At 45.2% G+C, this 19,448-nt stretch overlaps 1 protein-coding gene across 1 annotated transcript in view; it reads left to right on the top strand.

Annotated features, from left to right (window-relative positions):
- The window catches only part of LOC142788368 (uncharacterized), a 189,198-nt gene that overhangs the window by 46,606 nt on the left and 123,144 nt on the right, over positions 1-19,448 (top strand). Inside the window, exon 3 of the mRNA XM_075884932.1 lies at positions 4,563-4,639. Within this exon, the coding sequence (XP_075741047.1) occupies positions 4,563-4,639 (77 nt within the window). The remainder of the gene's footprint in view (positions 1-4,562; positions 4,640-19,448) is intronic.

Genomic DNA, 19,448 nt, shown 5'->3' with positions numbered 1-19,448 from the left:
TTTCGAGGAATTACCAACCTCGCGCCTTTAAGTAGCACGCCTTCAGCAACAGTAAGCGTCACTCTTTCCTGCCAGTATGGATGCAAGACTATCGGAAGAGATAAGAATTTCGGCCACCGAAATTTCCGACTGAATTTTACGAGTGCTTGACAAACTTCGTCAGCGGCTTGTTCCGCTTTCAATTTCTCAAAAAAGCTGGCCCCGACGGCGTTGGACAAGCATCCTGAAACGTGCTTGCTGACGTCACTAATAGACAATGCATGAACATTCCCCTTTCCCTGAATCGGAGCCCTCGACAACACATCTGCAGTATCTAGGCTCTTGCTTGGGACATGTACTACTTCATAACTCAACCGCATGAGCCTCATGCAAAAACGCTGAACGCGAGGTAGTAAAACTAAAGAAAATTTTCCCAGCAAGGTTACAAGAGGTTTGACGTTGGTTTCACACACAATTTCAAAACCTTTGATGTACCCTTTGAATCGTTCTGCCACCGACGTCATTGAATCGTTCTGCCACCGACGTCATTGCTAGTGCTGCCCCGCCGCGGTGGTCTAGTGGCTAAGGTACTCGGCTGCTGACCCGCAGGTCGCGGGTTTGAATCCCGGCTGCGGCGGCTGCATTTCCGATGGAGGCGGAAATGTTGTAGGCCCGTGTGCTCAGATTTGGGTGCACGTTAAAGAACCCCAGGTGGTCGAAATTTCCGGAGCCCTCCACTACGGCGTCTCTCATAATCATATGGTGGTTTTGGGACGTTAAACCCCACATATCAATCAATCATTGCTAGTGCTTCTTTTTTAATCTGGGATTATCTGGTTTCGGCAAGCATCAACGAGCGCGATGCAAAGGTACTGTGACTTTTTTCGTTGTTTGGTTGGACTTGCATCAGTACCGCCCCCAAACCGAATGATGATGCATCGCCGGAAAGAATCATATGATACTTTGCAACATAGTTAGCCATGACGCGCGCCGAACCGATAACGGCTTTAACATACGACAGCGCTTGCTCTTGGGCTGGTCTCCAGGTTAATGAAAAACTCTTCAAAAGCAAGTGACGTAACGATGCCGTTTTTGAAACCAAATCTGGTCTGAATCTTGCCAGATGATCAGTCATACCGAGCAGCCGTCGAACATCAGACAATTTATTTGGCGTCGGCAGTTCTTTGATGGCTCAGACCTTTTTAGGGTCCGGCCTGATTCCGTTTCAACTTAGAACACAACCAAGAAACTATCTCGGCTTCTGCAAAACAATACTTTTTCTTGTTAAGCGTGACGCCAGAACTCATGAGACGGTCTAACTTAAGACGCAGACGCTCATCATGTTGAGCTTGGTCGCAGCCATAAATGAGCACATCAACCATCATGTTTACCACGCCTGGGATTCCTTCCAGAATCTGCGACATTTTCTTTTGAAAAAACTCGGGTGCTGACGTTATTCCAAACGGTGGCCTCTGAAAACAGTATCACCCAAATGGCGTAATGAAGGTAGTTAACAATTGGCTGTTCGGCGACAACCAAACCGATGCCCCACTTGACAGACCAAGGTTATCTTCAGCAGTCGGCATAGCATAGCGATTGCGAAGTACACACAGAGAGAGAAACAACTTTATTTAGGTACACTTTTATTCAGTTGCATCAAGTCAAGGCAAATGCGAACGTCTCCGGAAAGCTTGAGTACTGTTACAATACCCACGAACCATTCTGTTGGCTTGTCTACTTTGCTGATCCATATGCTCGAGTTCCTACTTAACTCGGTCCTGCAGGGTTAGGGCAATACGACGAGCAACCTGAATAGCAAGAGGTACAGAGTTCGGCTTCAGTCTTATATTGTATTTCCCTTTCATAGCTCCCAGAGTACCGAAAAGCTGATAATTGATTTTGATATGTGGGGTTTAACGTCCCAAAACCACCATATGATTTTGAGAGACGCCGTAGTGCAGGGCTCCGGAAATTTCGACCACCTGGGGTTCTTTAACGTGCACCCAAATCTGAGTACACGGGCCTACAACATTTCCGCCTCCATCGGAAATGCAGCCGCCGCAGCCGGGATTCAAACCCGCGCTCTGCGGGTCAGCAGCCGAGTACCTTAGCCACTAGACCACCGCGGCGGGGCAACAGGGAGAGGCTGTCACGCAGCTCTTTCACTTCTTTGCACAGTGCATCTAAGTCTTTGGCTAGCCCGGTATTAGCTGGGATCGTGAAAACAGTACACTTAAGAGGCACGAAGTGGTGCAGCACCAATGGAACAAATTACATATAAGAAATGAAAGTGCAAATCAAACAGACCTACGAAGGCAGAAGGCGTTTGTCCTGTGCGATGTGAAATTCCCACAACCACTGCTGCCAAATTACGGGTGCTATGGGAATCTTCGTCTTGTGTAGTCGACACTGAGTGATAAGCCAGAAAGGGGGCGATGACGACGATCATGTTGGCGATGATCGGTGATGCAGATCTCCTAGGAGACAAGACAAGACAAGGCATGCTATAGCACGTACACTAGCTGCTACGTCGCCGGGCAGCGCGTGCAGAAAAGTAGCATAGGGGTGCTCCTGCGAAGACAGAAGACGTTTGTCTGGCGCGATGCGAAATCTGCCACGACCACTGCTGCCAAAAGCGAAGTCATGGTCGACGCAGGGATGATGGCTGGTTGCTACTGCTCGCTTTGATTTACGGAAAACCGGAAATTCGAAGGTCCCCCAAATCGGGCGGTAAGTGAGGCCATAGCAGGCCAACACCACAGAACAAAGGTGATCGTATGGCTGCGGGCTGGAGCCTGAAGTGGCAGCGAGATGACGCTGTTCTACCGGGAGGGCCTTGAGAGGAACGTAAGCTTAGGCGGCTGGTCCGTGACGCTATTCACCACAAGAACGACGTCGAGCTGCAGGAACCATTCTTAGGTGTAGGTCGACGCGGAAACATTGCAGCCGATGCCTCGTCGAAGGGCGCGTTCTCCGGGTCATCACTGTAGCGGGACGATGACGCCAATTTAAAAATGATTCCCACCTAATAAAAAGAGCTCAGTAGTAATTCTTCGTCGTCATTACGCATAACATCAAGGTTCATATAATGTCGCACTGGTGTGTTGCGTGTATCACGGTTCTCGACAAAATGACAAAAAATGGCACAGTGTGCGCTTCCATACTTCACTTAACTCATGATGATTCATAGCATTGTGGGTATTTCGCAAGTGTACTTGTCTTGCTGCCAAGAGGGCTGTTAAGGCCGCCATGATCCATTTTCTCCAGACCTCAATAACGGCCTCTCGCTCCCTCTCTGTTAATTTCCATTTTCGTTATGTATCATAGCGTGGTAGGAAAGTAAAATATTAACCGGGCGTAACGAAATGGGAATAACCCAACAAGTAGGTCGTTTAACGCTTGCAAATCATTACAAATGTTTAAAAAGGGTAAGAGCGCACTGAATACGAATACACAAAGGAAGGACACACACACACACACACACATGTGTGTGTGTGTGTATTGTATTTTGTGTATTCGTATTCATTGCGCTCTTACCCTTCTTAAACATGAAATACGAACATGCCAACATTTACACCTTGTTACTAATGATTCAACCATAATTCTTCATTGTCATCGCAACCACACGAACAAAGTGAACATAATACCTGACAGATGTGTAGTGGGTACCTCGCTCATCCGATAAGTAAAGAATAATTGCATGGTGGGTGCTTCCTAACTTGACAAGAAATATTTAAGGGCGAAGTGAAAACCTTATATTCTTACTTTTATTTGAACGCCCAGGAAGTACTTGTATTAGTAGCCCACTTCTCCTGCTTTCGTTGCATTTGTGCTGCGCTTTCTGCGAAGGCCTGCCTGAAGTTTTTATTTCTAACTTCATTACCATTATTATCTTCGACCTGGCAGGTCTACCGAAGAACGAACGAAATCTCTGATTTGCAGTTTGCTCTATATTGCATGGCCCCGCCGCGGTGGTCTAGTGGCTAAGGTACACGGCTGCTGACCCGCAGGTTGCGGGTTGGGATACCGGCTACGGCGGCTGCATTTCTGATGAAGGCGGAAATCTTGTAGGCCCTTGTGCTCAGATTTCGGTGCACGTTAAAGAACTCCAGGTAATCGAAATTTTTCCGGAGCCCTCCACTACAGCGTCTCTTATATTCATATGGTGGTTTTGGGACGTTCAACCCCACATATCAATTATTAATCTGTTTTGCCTGGAATGATTCTATTGTATTCAGGCGAAGTTTTTCATTTCCTAATTCCGTTTAACTTTTTGCGATTCTTTATTGCTTCCTCCACTCCTTTGTAACCATTCTGTGACTCCTAGTGACCGACATTTCTTTATGTGACAACAACATGCACAAAATATGATGTACCATGACCCCATAAATTTCTTTTCTTAGCAATGAAGCAGACTTTCTGTAAAAGTCTTGATGCCTTTCTTAAATTTTACACCAGTGTGCCTCTGTGTCAGCATATTTCTTCAACAGTTTAGGTTGAAGTGTGCTCTTAAATTTTCAAACTTTACCTATTATCTTGCTAATAAAGCACGACTATAATGAATGTTCTCAACTGAATTACAGGAAAACACAGCAATTTGGCGCAGACCTGGTAAATGATACTAAGAATGGTCCTTATATGAGTATATACAACTGGACAGGTAAGATACATCACACATTACTGTCTGTTCAAAATTCCTTATACAATGCATGGGTAAATAGAATGCCTAATATCGGCAATAATTACAAAGTGCACAATAAGATGCTAGAAGGTCAGTTAGTCGGCATACTTTTGTATATATGCCCCAAAAATACTAAAATATATTCACACTTGTCGAGAAGACCGGCAACAGCTTAATCAAAGATACTCTGCATAGAGAGCTTTTCTGTAAAATGCAATAATCCATCATTTAGTTAACGTAGCCCGGAACAACCGTGAGGTCTTACTGTTGGCCCACGCAAAAATAAAACAACAAAAATAAAGAAGAAAATATAATCTACAAAACTAGAATAGAGAGAGCGAAAACACACAGACAAAAACAAATCAACACAAAACGGGAAGAAATAAAGACAAGACGACAATAATGGAATCACGCTGGAAAAAAAATAAGAATCCGTTCAGTGCGAGTAAAGTTACGAAGGTTTTTCGCATGATGCATTTGCATTATGTCTTCTCTCGTCCCGACGAAAGCGCTGGAAACTAAGCAGGGAGGGGTGGCACGGCAAAAACTATCGCACCTCGTGACCTTAAGCACTTTTTTTTGTTCGATTGCGCGGCTATTCCAGTGTGATCTCGCGTGAACACGTGGACAAGTAGCAGCCTCTTGCAGCTATCTCGGTACCTTGATTTTTCGGTCAGAGATGCACAGACAATGTTTTGCTCACAACCAACGGGGCTGACGCTGGCGGCGGGTTTCCTGCGACACGAGGTCTTTAGTGCTATCGCTTTAAAATAAAAGGGGATGTACACAAATATGTGAAAGGCTTCATGGAATAAATTCACAGCTTTGCCGCAAAGGTGAAGCAATGAACGCGACAATAACAAATAGTAAGATCACGCGCATAATGGCAAGCAGATATAAACGTTCCCCGTGTTTCTGACGCAAAAGTAACGCATGAAACTTTCTTGTAGATATTGATGAACGCGAATAAGCGTCTCAGTTGTTACTTCGTTGTGTCTTAAAAGCACTCTTTTCGAGAACAGAGACTGTGCAACAATTTCAGTGACCTTTGTGTGCCTGGTAAAGACAACAAAATTTTTCCGTTGAAAGCCTAAGGACAGCCAAGGCATAAAATGCTCCCAATTACGAGATAAGGGCGGGCGAGTGTGCATTCAGAGGCTACTTGGTCATTCCAGTGATGGAGGCGGCGCCATGTAGTCAAGCTCCGAAGCTGCCACACAGTGATAAAACTGCGCCAGAGTTCGGTCTCTCAGTAGTGATAAACCAGTGAACGCGTCTTCACGCTTTGTGACGCAGACGTTAACGCTCGTGACATCCCCGTCCCGTGCGCCATTTCGACCTTTCGTGCGTTCCCTATAGCCGCTGGAATGGTCGAATACAGTCACCTACTTCTTTTTTAAATAGAAAATAACGAAGGAGATTTTGTCACCATTACTTGGTGACTGCTACCCCTTTCCGCTTGATTGGTACAAATGAAAATATTAGAAAAACAATGGCATACAGTTTTACATGGGTGAGAGCAAATGTTCGTCTAAGGGCAGAACAAACTCGTAGACGCCACGCTCACTTTTAACTTTTGTCCACTCAGTATTTGTCACAAATCTTCGTTTCTTCGAAGAACTCTTGCAGCACCTTCATTGCTTTGCCGTTTGTTTTGAATGGCCATAGACCTAGTATTTTATTCATGGCAAATGGCCGCTCGGCATCTAACTTACGCAGCTCCTGTTCTAGTCGCCTTCGGTGTGTGTCGTGTTTCGGACAGTCGAGCAAGAGGTGACAGATATCCTCGTCATCCTGGCCGCATGAACATGCTGACGATGTTACACGCTAGATACGAAGTAGGAAGTGCTTTGTGTTAGCAGTTCCAAGTCATAGGCGATGAATGAGCGTGTTGATACGTCTTGGGAGGTCACGGTCTGATTGGTATTCAAGATTAGGATCAACAGAATATAGGATCGATTCCTTTGTTTTGTCTGTGAATCAAGTAGAGAGGCATAATTCACGTTTTGTTGTTCTTAAAATTCTATTTACATCATATTGAGATACCGGAATGAGGCACGTTTGCGTAGAATTATGAGCGGTTTTTGCCAACTCATCCGCCATTTCATTTCCCGTAATTCCACAGTCACTGGGAACCCACTGAAATGTCGCTCGATGATTCGACTTCATAGCTTCTGAGAGCTCTTTCAGTATAGCCTATGCTATACGCACATCAATGTGTCTTGAAGTGGCATTTCTACACATGACCGTGCTGCCACAGAGTCTATAATTACTACCCATTTTCTTGGTGTCGTTGACAGTTTAATAAAGTTTATGGCTAGCGAAATCGCTACGAGCTCCGACGTTGTTGAAGAGAAGAGGTTGCCCAGCCGACATGCATATTCTTCGTGTAATTCTGGAATCGCGAATGCTGATGTCGCTGTCTCTTTGGTGACGGAGCAGTCAGTGTACACCTGAGTGTATCCTTGGTACCTGTCAACCAGATGATCCGATGCCAATGGCTGTGCGGCAACAGTAGGCACTCCATGTTTGCTGTGAAGTCCTTCTATTGGCGTTTCAATAGTTGGTAGCTCAAGCAGCCATGGCGGGTAGTTTTGGTCCAGTGGCCAATGTGTCGACACAGGAAGCCGGGAAATGTACTGTTGGTACACATGGTGTATTTGCACTCCAGCACGGTTCTCGATGTTGGGTATGAGCGGATGGGAAGGGTGTTGCGTAACTAGACGAAAGAGGTGCCGACATGTCTCCACATTTCTATTTACTATAGAGCTCAGTTATCTTGCCTCTGCCAGTGTCAGAGAACTTGAAGTTGCCTGTGGAACCCCCAGACATATGCGCAAGCTTCGTTCTTGTAACAGCTGAAGTCGGTGTGACGACGTCTGAGAGATGTTGTGGAGAACTGGCGCAGAGTAAGCAATTTCCTATCGGATTAGTTCGCAATGGACATGGAGCAGAGACGCTGAAGTACCACCCCATTTTGTTCCCGCGATGCGACGTATAGCATTTATGATGCCGTTCGCTTGATTTTCCAGATCAGCATTATGCTGACTCCATCTGAGTTGTTTATCTAAGGTAACACCAAGGAAGCGATGCTTTCATGTGATTTCGATTCTCTGGCCATCCACAAAAAGCCTCAAGTTTTTCACTGTCTTTCTCGGGAATGGCAGAACTACGGATTTGGTGTGAGAAATCTGCAAGCCTCGCTCTTTGAGGTAATCACTTATTGCATTTCTTCTTCTTTCTTTATTCAATACTGCAGACCTTGTACAGATCCAAGCAGGGTGGGGGAAGAATAAAACAACAACAAAACGAAGCAAACAAGTATAGTCAATGCAATTAGCAATGAGCAATGATCCCAATGCGATTAAATGCTACAATGAATCATTCCAGTCTGTTACGGTGCGGGGAAAAAAAGAAAATTTGAATAAATCTGTTCTCGAAAAATAAGGTGTCAAAGAATTAGGATGATGGTGGCGAGTAAGTCTTGATGTAGAAGATGAAAGATATGGTGAGGGGTTAATCGCTAGTTTATGATTCCAAAGGAGGTAAAGAAATTCCAAACGTGCAGCTTTCCGTCTCAGTGCAAGGTATGGAATGTTGTTAGCCTGCATCAGTTCAGTGGGTGAGTCATACGGTGAAAATTTGGAATAAATAAACCTGACTGCTTTTCTTTGCACATTTTCTAGGTGATTAATGTTGGTTTTAGTAAAGGGGTCCCATACTACACATGCATATTCGAGTTTTGGCCTAATTAGTGTGTTATAAGCAAGTAATTTAACAGCTGGAGGAGACTGTTTGAGCTTATGTCTTAAAAAATATAACTTGCGGTATGCAGAAGAACAAATGCTATTTATATGTGTATTCCACGACAAAGTATTAGTAAGAGTTACACCTAAGTACTTGTATGCCGTTTCCTCATGCAATGGTAATGAGCCTAGCCTGTATTCAAAGGAAAGTGGAGCTTTTCTGCGAGAGAAACGAAGATATACTGTCTTACCAATATTAAGTTTCATGTCCCATGTGTTACACCATTCGGAAATGTTAGCAAGAGCAGTGTTAAGGTGGTGCTGATCGTTAGGTGAAGTGATTTCATGGAACAACACGCAGTCATCTGCAAACAATCTAATTTCAATGCTAGGATCAATGACTGTAACGATATCATTAATGTATATCAAGAACAACAATGGTCCTAATACACTCCCTTGAGGAACCCCGGAACCAACCGGAAGATAGCCAGACCGCCGCTCATTAACTTCCACACACTGGGATCGATTAGTCAAATAACTCCTAATCCATGTGATTAAAATTTCCGGAAGTTTAATTTTTCTGAGTTTTAAGATCAGTTTGTCATGCGGAACCCTATCAAAGGCTTTGCTGAAATCTAGAAATATTGCATCGATTTGACCATTTTTATCAAAACATGAAGCGAGTGAATGAATAACGGTAACTAATTGTGTAACTGTCGAGTAGCCTTTTCTAAACCCATGTTGGTAATTAGAGAGAACTGAATGTTCATCTAAGAATTCATTAATTTGATTGGCGATAATGTGCTCAATAAGTTTACAACAGGATGATGTAAGTGATATCGGTCGATAATTTTCTAATAAAGATCGATCACCTTTCTTGTGTATGGGTACGACTCTAGCTACCCTCCAGTCATCCGGTAGTTTACCATGAAGTAAAGAATTACGGTAAATTATAACAAGAAACTTTGCAATAGACTCAGCATATCGCTTCAGAAACATGTTAGGAAGGTTGTCAGGACCACATGAAGATTTCGTTTTCAAGCCGTTGTTCGATCACTTCCAGTGAAGCGTGGAAGCTTGGGCAAGTTTGTAGGACATAACAGAATGCAGGAACAGCGCAACCTAGAAGTAGTTAGTTACTTCGTAACTACGGAAGCAAAAAAGCAAAAAAAAATGAAATATGTTGGAGTTCCGTATCTGCATATGGTGTCGCATCGACTGAAAAAAATTGGTAAACGCGCTGGTGTGACTGTTAATTTTTCCGCCCCAGAAAAGCCTACAAAGCTTTGTAAGCTGGTGAATAATCCAGCTGCTAATAAAGGAAGATGCACTGTGAAACACAGAACCCGCTTTGTACCTTGTGTTATTGGTGTCGTATATCTCATTCCGCTTTCGTGCGGAATGGTATACATAAAGCAAATCGGAAGGTTCCTTAATGACCGTTTAAGGGAGCACAATAACAATGTACACAACATAGTTCAAGGGCACCTCGGAATCCACTGCAGAGACTATGGCTGCATGCCAGTTTTTGAGCGTTGCGAGGTGTTAAGCCAGCACTTTTCGCAGGCCACGCGTGAGATAATTGAAGCTTATGAAACAAACAAGTTTGACGGTAAATGTGTAAGTTGCCCTTCGGTTGCGTTGTTGCAAAAAGAGATCACGTATCTTGATCTTTTTTAGTGTACATATGTATTTGTTTTTTCAACCCATTTAACAAGAGACAAGAGTTTTGCTGACATTGTATCGCAGTCGTTGTTCCTGCACCCTTCTACGCATGCCCATTTTCCTCATTTTTCGCCTATATATGTACACCACTCCGATATTAAATCTTTGTTGAAGGTCAGCGCTCTTTTCTGTCCTTGTTTTTTTTGCTTCAATAGTTACGAAGTAACTACTTCTAGGTTGCGCTGTTCCTGCATTCTGTTACTTCCAGTGATTTCTGAGATGGCCATATGCACATGCTGTCTGCATACATTGATATGTTCAAGGCTTCGGGCAGCACTTCTGGAAGACCTGACATTGCAGCTTTCAAAATAAGCGGTCTCAGAACGCTTCTTTGGGGTACACCTCTGCTTATGTTAAAGCGATCGCTGTCTCCGTTATTGGTTGAAATGTATATTTGTCTGTTACGTAGGAAGTTGGCGATCCATTGAAGGATACGACCGCGAACCCCTAGTGAGGTAAGCCCATGCCGCACAAAAAGGTGGCTCACAGAGTCAAACGCCTTCTTATTATCTATGAACGCCGCAACAGCCATGTTTCCACAGCTCGTCTCGTGTTCTACAAATGTAACGAGGTCGAAGACGCAGCCATGGTGCATCGCCGTCGCCTGAAGTCAACCATCTGTTCTGAGAGAGAGTTGTTAGCTTCAATACACCACTGTATTTTCCTGTCAACCATTTTTTCCATGACTTTAGATACACAGCTAGTGAGGCTGAGTGGTCGGATTGAGTCCAGCGAAAGCGGTGATTTACCGGGCTTCAGCAGTGCGACGATTCTCGCGATCTTCCAACAAACTGGAACGTATGCCTTCGTCCGCGTGTCGTTATATATCCGCAAAAGAACTGGCATGCCGTTGATTTTTCAGAACACTGTAAGATACGTTGTCAAGACCAGTTGCCGTTCATAAGCGGGTTAGTGACAGATCAGTACGCAACTCTAGTAGAAAATACGTGTTATCCAGTTGAACATGTGGTAAAGCGTATGCATCTTGGATTTGCTGCTCTACAAAACTAGGCAGTGCAGTAGTGTTGTGAACCGATTGCCCAGTTCCAGTCAGCATTGTGCCAAACCTATTAGAAACATCACGTTAGGATAATCCAAAAGATGTGGCCAATGCTCTGAATGGGTTTCCCGAGGTACTGATGAGTTAGAGCAGTGAGTGTTTGCCAGATTTTTGGAAGTGGAGTAAATGGGGTCACTGAATTGCAGAAATCATGCCATTTTTTCCGATCTAACTTTTGCATGTGTTGGTTAGATTAGTTGTGGGTGGCCTGACTCTTCTTGTAATCTTCTAGCTTCCCAGTGCGGCAATAGTGACGTTCTGCTCGTCTTCTAATTGCTCGTAGGCGCTCATAGTCTGCATCTACAGTGAAATGGCCAGCTGGGACAGCTGTAAACCTTGTCGCACGGGAGTAACTGCTTTTAAGGCAGGGCGTAAATGTATCCAGTTCATTACCTACCATCAAGTCACGTCAAGTATGTCCACGAAATAGTTTCCAGTCAGTTAGCTTTGAAATCAATGTGGCCGTTCGCACTTGCATTTTTGGGTGTTGCATGAGAACTGGGTAATGGTCACTCCCTAGTCTTTCGAGGTCTATACACCAGTTCATATCTCGTGCAATGTCAGGAGAGGCTATAGCCAAATCTAGACAGCTGGTATAATTATTATCTCTTAAAAACGTTACTGATCCATCATTCAGTACAACAAGACCACATCGATCAATCGCTTTTTCAAGTGTTCTCCCATGTGAATCGGTATGAGTACTGCCCCACGTGGTATTAGCGCATTAAAATCTCCACAGATGAGTGCAGGTATCTAAACTTTGCCCAATAAGTGAATCAGGAATAATTCGGAGATGCGTGTCGATGGTTGCATATAAACACAAATCATGGTGCTGGTAAGTTTCTGGAATTGAATTTTACACCTAACCAATTCTGGCACGTCCGATCCAGATGAGTACAAAACAAAAAAGGGTATCCTACTGCGCTCCGCGAGGTAACGCCTCGCTTTCACGACGCAGAGGTCCCATGTTCGATTCCACGTGGCGGAGTGTTTTTAAATGAACTTGGGCAACTTTGAGCGTATCTATCTATCTATCTATCTATCTATCTATCTATCTATCTATCTATCTATCTATCTATCTATCTATCTATCTATCTATCTATCTATCTATCTATCTATCTATCTATCTAGCTGCTTACGACTGTTAGCTTTCCTGGTCGTTTCAATAATGGTATCGATACCAAACTTGGTATGGCATAACATGAACGTATGTAGAACATATTTGACTAGTCATACCATGCAAATCATGACATGTATGTCATGAAAGTCATAATTTATCTTTCATGATCTTACAGCTCTCCCAGTGGTTTCATTCACATGACATGTCGCAAAACTGGTATGGTATCACATGACTGGATGGTGAACGCAAGCGACAGATCCTGACCTAGAAATCTTGACATGCATGTCATGTAGGTCATGAACCCTGACCACACGCCATGCTCATGGCGTGCTTGCGGTCATTTAGCTGGCTTCACATTTACAATATAGGATATTACGTGTGTGTGAATATGTGTGAATTACGTGCTTTGTAACTTGGCTATGATATTTATTATGTGTTTTATTATGCGCAAAATATTATGTGTATTTCGGCAGTGATGCTCTCTTTTCTTATTTTTCACTAACTTCTCTGTAAACTATATGCTTAGCGATTATGATATATTTGTTGTATGTGCTCTGACATGATTTGTTCCAGTAGTGAAGGTTCTTTTTCTTATGTTTCTCGTATGCAAATTTCTGTTTTATATGAGTCAACTCCTCTCCTGTAATAGCCCGCAAAGGGCTGACAGTCTCAATAAATGAAATTAAATTAAATGAAATGAATTACGGGACGTGAATGCATGACTAAGGTATATGACTGGTGCACACACTAAAGTCATGAGATGCGTGTCATGTTAGAGCATGACTACTCGTCACGCTAATGATGCGCTCGTGGTCGTTTCGCTATCTTCACTTATACCAAATTAGGTATTACGGGACGTGAATGTATGACGAAGGTATGTGACTAGTGCAAACACGATAATCATCAAGAGCGTGTCATGTAACATCATGACTACATGCCTCACTCATGGCACCAAAACACTTCGACGGGACTAGGCGCACGTGCGCACCGGCGTTCGTTTCGTCGCGTCACGACGGCGATGCCACGCCAGGCGCCGATCTGCCTGCCGTATACTAGGAGGCGTTCGTCGCGCTGCGCACTATGTCGCATTTCGCGCCGGTTGCCGCCTGGCCGCGCCGACGAACGCTTGCTGTACCGGTCGCGCTTGGCGTCAGGCTATAGAGTGCTCGCGTTGCTAGCGCAGCTTGCTGTGCCCAGCGTGCACGGCCGTCAACGTTTCGTTGGAGAGTATTGGGTCATTCATGATGCGCTTATGGCCGTTTCACTAGAGCCACATATACTAATTTTAGTTTCAGGTGACGTGAAAAGATGACAAAGGTACATGACACGTTCAAACCTGGTAATCATGACAAGAAAGTAAGGTTCCCACGTATAGTGGGAATCAGTGATATGCAAAGCATGAATAAGAAATGTTCATATGTCAATTTAAAATCAGCACAACATTACGAGGTGGAAGCAAATGATGCCGTACATGACTTCCGTTTCATGATTATTATGTTCGGATGTGTTGTTTACCTTCGTCATCTATTCACGTCACGTGATACCAAACTTAGTATATGTGGAGCTAGCGAAACGGCCGCGAGCACGCTATGAGCGTGGTATGTTGTCATGCTCTTACATTACACACGTGCCAGAATTGTCACGTTTCCACTATTCATATATTTCGTCATCCATTCACGTCACAAAACACCGAATTTGGTATATGTGGAACTAGCAAAACGGCCGCGAGCGCATCATGACGGGCCCAATATACTCCAACGTAGCGTTGACGCGCGTGCACGCTGGGCACAGGGACGCTACGCTAGCAAAACGGGAGCACTTTTTCATTTCTTTTCATTTCATTTATTTACTCTCAAGGAACTGGCCATTACAGAGAGGAGTGGGACAACAAATATCATTAAGAAGTAAAACAAAACAGCAGGATCAGAATAAATTATAATGCACTTTCAAAAAAAGATTGATTTGAACGCATTGGCGTCTGTGATTGAAGCGATCGATGCGGGAAGGTGGTTCCAGTCAGTACATGTTCTACGAATGAAAGAGGTGAAGTGCTGGTTCGTATGGCAGAAGAGAACCTCAACCTTGTATTGATGGTCCTTGCATGCTGATATGTAGGCTGGTCGAAAAAAACAGTGAATCAGAGAGGGTTCTTTTAGTGTGATAGATTTTATGAAAGAGACAGAGACGTGAATTTTCGCGTCGTATTGAGAGGTTGTGCAAATTTAGTTGAGCCTTCATTAATGTTACACTTGCAGTTCGAGAGTAATTCGACAATATGAAACGCGCTGAGCGATTCTTAATGGATTTAATGTTGTCTATGAGCATGTGAATATGAAGATCCTAGATAGATGACGCATATCTGAGTTTTGGCCGCACTGATGATTTATACAAGAGAAGCTTTAGGTTAATTGGAGCAAGAGAAAAATTTTGACGTAAATAGCCAAGAGTTCGATTAGCGTTGCATGTTATGTAGTCAACGTGAGCCTGCCATGACAGGTTATTAGAAATGTTAACACCGAGGTACTTGTAAGAAGAAACGCTGTTTAGGGGAGTGTTATTAAGTAGGTACAAGGGGGACGCAACTTTTAAAGGGTGACCAGCTATTCTCATTGATTTGCATTTATCTGTGTTAAGTTTCATTAGCCAATTATTACACTACGAAGAAATATTGTCTAGGTCAGATTGCAGGGTGTCAGTGTCGTTAGAGGTCAAAATTTCACGGTAAATGACAAAATCGTCAGCAAATAACAAAATGGAGGAGGAAATGTTATGAGGTGAATCATTAATACATATTAGAAAAAGTAAGGGACCCAAAACAGAGCCTTGAGGCACACCCGTGGTTACGGCAGTAGGAGGAGAGTTACATTCATTAGCAGTCACGAATTGCTCGTGGTTACGTAAGAAGCACTCGATCCATTTTAATATGTGTGCGTCAAGATTTACTTTACTTATACTTGTAGTAATTCGTGACAAACTGTGTCAAATGCTTTATAGTCTGACGCCAGGCGGGACCAGTGTCCGCGTCGCTCCGATGGACGCTGGTGGCGCCTGGCACGAAATGTGACAATCTACATTTCGCGCCTATGCCACAGAGTAACACTACTTCATGTCGATGCGCTATCCAGACAACACTGCGTCTCCCTCTTTACGTGACGGAGGTATGCCGGACGCGCTAAAATGCGCATGCGTCAAAGCAACGCAGCGCGGCGCGCGTCTGCCAGTATATGGCAGGACCGGTGCCTGGCGTGGCAACGCCGGCGTGGCGCGACTAAATGAACGCCGGCGAGCACGCGCACCGCATCACGTCGAAGAGTATTGGCGTCTTGACTGTGGCATGTAGTCATGTTTTCACAAGACACGCATCTCATGATTATCTTGTTTGCACCAATCACATGCCTTCGTCATCCATTGGCGTCACGTATTAACAAATTCGGCATATGTGAAGCTAGCGAAACGGCCGCGAGCGCATCATTAGTGCGGCATGTAGTAGAGTTGTGCATGACACGCATGTCGTGATGATATATCATGTTTGTATGTGTTATTTACCTATGACGTCCCTTCGCGGTGCGTAATACCGAGTTTGGTACATGTTAAGATAGCAAAACGGCTGCGAGAGCATCATGAGCGTACCATGTAGTCATGTTGTTACATGACACGCATCTCATATGTTTATCATGTTTGCACCAGTATCATACCTTCGTCATCCATTCAAGTCCCGTAATAACGAATTTCCTATAAGTGAAGCTAGCGAAACGGCCGCCAGCGCATCATGAGCAGGGCATGCAGTCATGTTGTTACATGACACGCTTCTACCGATTATCATGTTTGCACCAGTGACATACCTTCATCATTCATTCACGTACCGTAATACCAGATGTTGTGTTCCAAGCACCCCTGTGTCACGATCGAACCCGCGAAGGACCGGTTGCTGAAACTGCTTCCAGATTTTAACTCCTCCCCTTCCCCCGCTCAGCGCAAACGAGCCACCGTCGTTTCCCCCGGCAGTTGGGCCGCCGCCTCCATCCGAAAAGGTATAAACTTGTTTTAGATGCGGAAGCATCTTATACTCGCGCCTTGTAGTGCGCCGTCCGCACCGCTTCTGAAACATTCGACAGCTGACGCGCGCGCATGCGCCGTCGCGCCGTCGCCCACCATCTGTGCCGCGCGCGCTTCTCCTTCGAGAACATTCGACAGCTGACAGCGCATGCGCCGTCGCGCTGTAGATATACTCAAGGTCGGCGCTCGCTCGCTCAGTTGCCGCTCGTCGGTTGGTTTGTACGGCGCGTCGACGTCCAAGGTCGCGGTAAAATGAATTCCAACGAATCCACAAACACAATGATCAACGTCCCTTCGACCAGCGCCGCCCTTTCGCATACGTGTGTACGTGTTCACTCATTTAACACCCCCTCCTACAACCACGTTAACCAATTTAGCCATCGACCCAAGGAAGTCGCAATTTAACACCCCATTTCACAACCACGTTAACCAATTTAGCCATCGACCCAAGTAAGTCGCACTTTAACACCCCGTTAACCAATTATATGCTCCGCATCCTCCTCAGTGTTCCCCCGAGGGAAGCTGCGGGCAACTTTTTTAACCGTTCAAGGCTGTCTGAGCTTTGTGGACTACCGCGACCAACGCGTACGTCTATAGGGAAGACCCGCTCAAGTTTGCCCGGCGACACCAGCGCTTGCCTTTCTCCTGCCAGAAAAAGCGCACAACAGTAGAGCCTTCCGACCCTTCCGCTCTCTTTGGCTTCCACGCATTTGCGAAGCACGCGCTGCACGTGAAACGTCCCTCGTTCCGCGATGTCACCCCAACAGAAAAGGGGGTGACATCGCTGCGCCGTGAACTGTCACAATAACCATGCAAACCCGAAGAGGTCGCCTCCACCAGTTAAATTCTACCGATTCCCAAACCGATGGTACGAAAAAAGCAGACGACAGAAATGGAATAAAGCAGTGCGCCGAAAAAAGTATGTAAACAATTTTTTTCATAAACATTAGCACGCGCACAATACATTCAAAATTATGTGTGTTAATTCCAGCGTCACTGTTTCTCTAATCTATCGAGTGACTGGGAGATGCACCTCCCCATCTTAAATGTACAGATTTTCAACGCCCGTCTTTAGAGCACTGTTAAAAAATAGTGAATAAATATTTTATGCTGCTACTATTATTCGATATGGTTGGGGACGTAGTAGTTGACGCTGTGTGCACATGTGGTATTGGTAATGTGTTGTTATATATTTTTAAATCTACGTAGCGCCGACGGAAGTGTGTGGTTGGCAAAAGCTTGGACAACTATGAAAAAAAGAAAAAAAAATGCTTTAGCCGTTGTTGCACGTCCGTTGGCAGATACAGTGAACTAGTTGTTACTGAGTGTGCAGGGGCAGCCCGAACAACACGGTGCATTTTTGATACGTGACCAAGATAAAATGCCTTTATAGCAATGCGCTTTTCCCCTGCAGATTAGACACACACAAAAAAGTTTCTGTGAAAGCTGGGCGCTCATCATGATAGTACGCACGCTGTTCGTGAACTCAAAGTACCCGTGATGAGAATGGTGACAATGCAAGGAAAGACACGCGAGATAGATGTCAATTATTGTTGTGGGTCAGAAAGAAGCCCCAAATAGACCATTTATTTTTGAAATGTTGTGTATACACCGCACGATAACTTGGGTAGGTGCTAGTAAATTAAGGTATCCCAACTAATAGCAGTCACAGCGCAAAAACCGCTTAACCTAAAGCACGAGAAGTGGCCTTACCCATCCATCCAGGAACAAACATAGTGCATAGTACACAGAGTAAACCAAATAAAACAAGTATATAATAATGAACGTACAGAAAGTTTTATTCACCTCTAACGTCGTAAACAGCGTCGTCTTCCACTTGCGAAACGCACTTCGCTCTGACGAGGACGGCGTCCTCTGCTACAACTTGCTTCGCGGCCCTTTTACTAGATTGCTGCCACGAAAAAAAATCCTCAATTGCGGCATCCTAATAAATGCGGACAGAGCGCACCGCACGCGACACGAAACTCTCAAAAACACGTGCAGAACGCGTAAAGCGCGCGAGCAAAGAAACGCGTTTTCAAGGCAGGTTGAATGGGACAGCGAAGGGGCGAAGACTCGAATAACCAGTTTTCTCCCCGCATTGACTAACAGCGCCACGCTCCACAGCGCCTCCCTCGGCGTGGGTCTCTCCTATGGGCCGACGAAAACACCGGACATAACAGTGGCGACGAGGAAGTGGATTTGGACCAACGCTACGCAACGATATTGACAAGCTACAAGCTATGGCTACGCACGGGCTCCCAAATCGGCTACCCGAATTCAACGGCTCATCACGGTCATCATGGTTTGGACGCCTGCAATTTTACTTCGAGGCTAACAACATCACTGATGCAGCAATGAAGAGGGCCAACCTGCTAACGCTGTGTGGAGAGCAGACATACGACACAGTCTGTGCCCTGATTCAGCCACGCACTCAAGCAGCCGTTAACTACGAGGACATCGTAGCAGCGCTACAAGAGCACTATGACCCAAGGCCATCGGTGGTCTACTGTCGAGCCCGCTTCCAACGGCGAGACCAACTGGAAGGCGAAAAAGTGGCGGAATACGTAGCGGCTCTCGAAAAGCTCGCTGCTGACTGCAATTTCGGGACGTTGACCGCGACAGCTGCAGCTACTGCACAGAAGGGAGGATCGACTGCCACACCTGCTAACACCACTATGCTCCCCTTGGACGTTATGTTGCGTGACCGTTTTGTGTGCGGACTGCGTGACGCAGGCCCACAACAACGCCTGTTCGCGGAGACGGGTCTCACCTTCTCCAAAGCCTACGGCATCACCCAACGAGCGGAGAGCGCCGGTCCCCAGCAGAGGGATATTCGACGGAACGTCGAGCCGGTGCATTACACCAGTCAGCAGTCAGGTTATTCCACGTCTAAGGCGAAATCAAGCAGAAAGACACAGCGCTGTTAGCGATGCGACGACATGCACGATCCCCAGGTATGTCGATACAAGACAGCGACCTGCAATGTTTGCCAAAAACTGGGACACATTGAAAGGGCATGCATCTCGAAGCGCAAACAGCTCGGACCGAAGACTTCAGTGCAACCGAACAACAATGTCG

The sequence above is a fragment of the Rhipicephalus microplus genome, unplaced genomic scaffold (genome assembly GCF_043290135.1).
Source record: "Rhipicephalus microplus isolate Deutch F79 unplaced genomic scaffold, USDA_Rmic scaffold_56, whole genome shotgun sequence".
NCBI lineage: Eukaryota > Metazoa > Arthropoda > Arachnida > Ixodida > Ixodidae > Rhipicephalus > Rhipicephalus microplus.
This window is presented reverse-complemented; position numbering and strand designations above follow the sequence as displayed.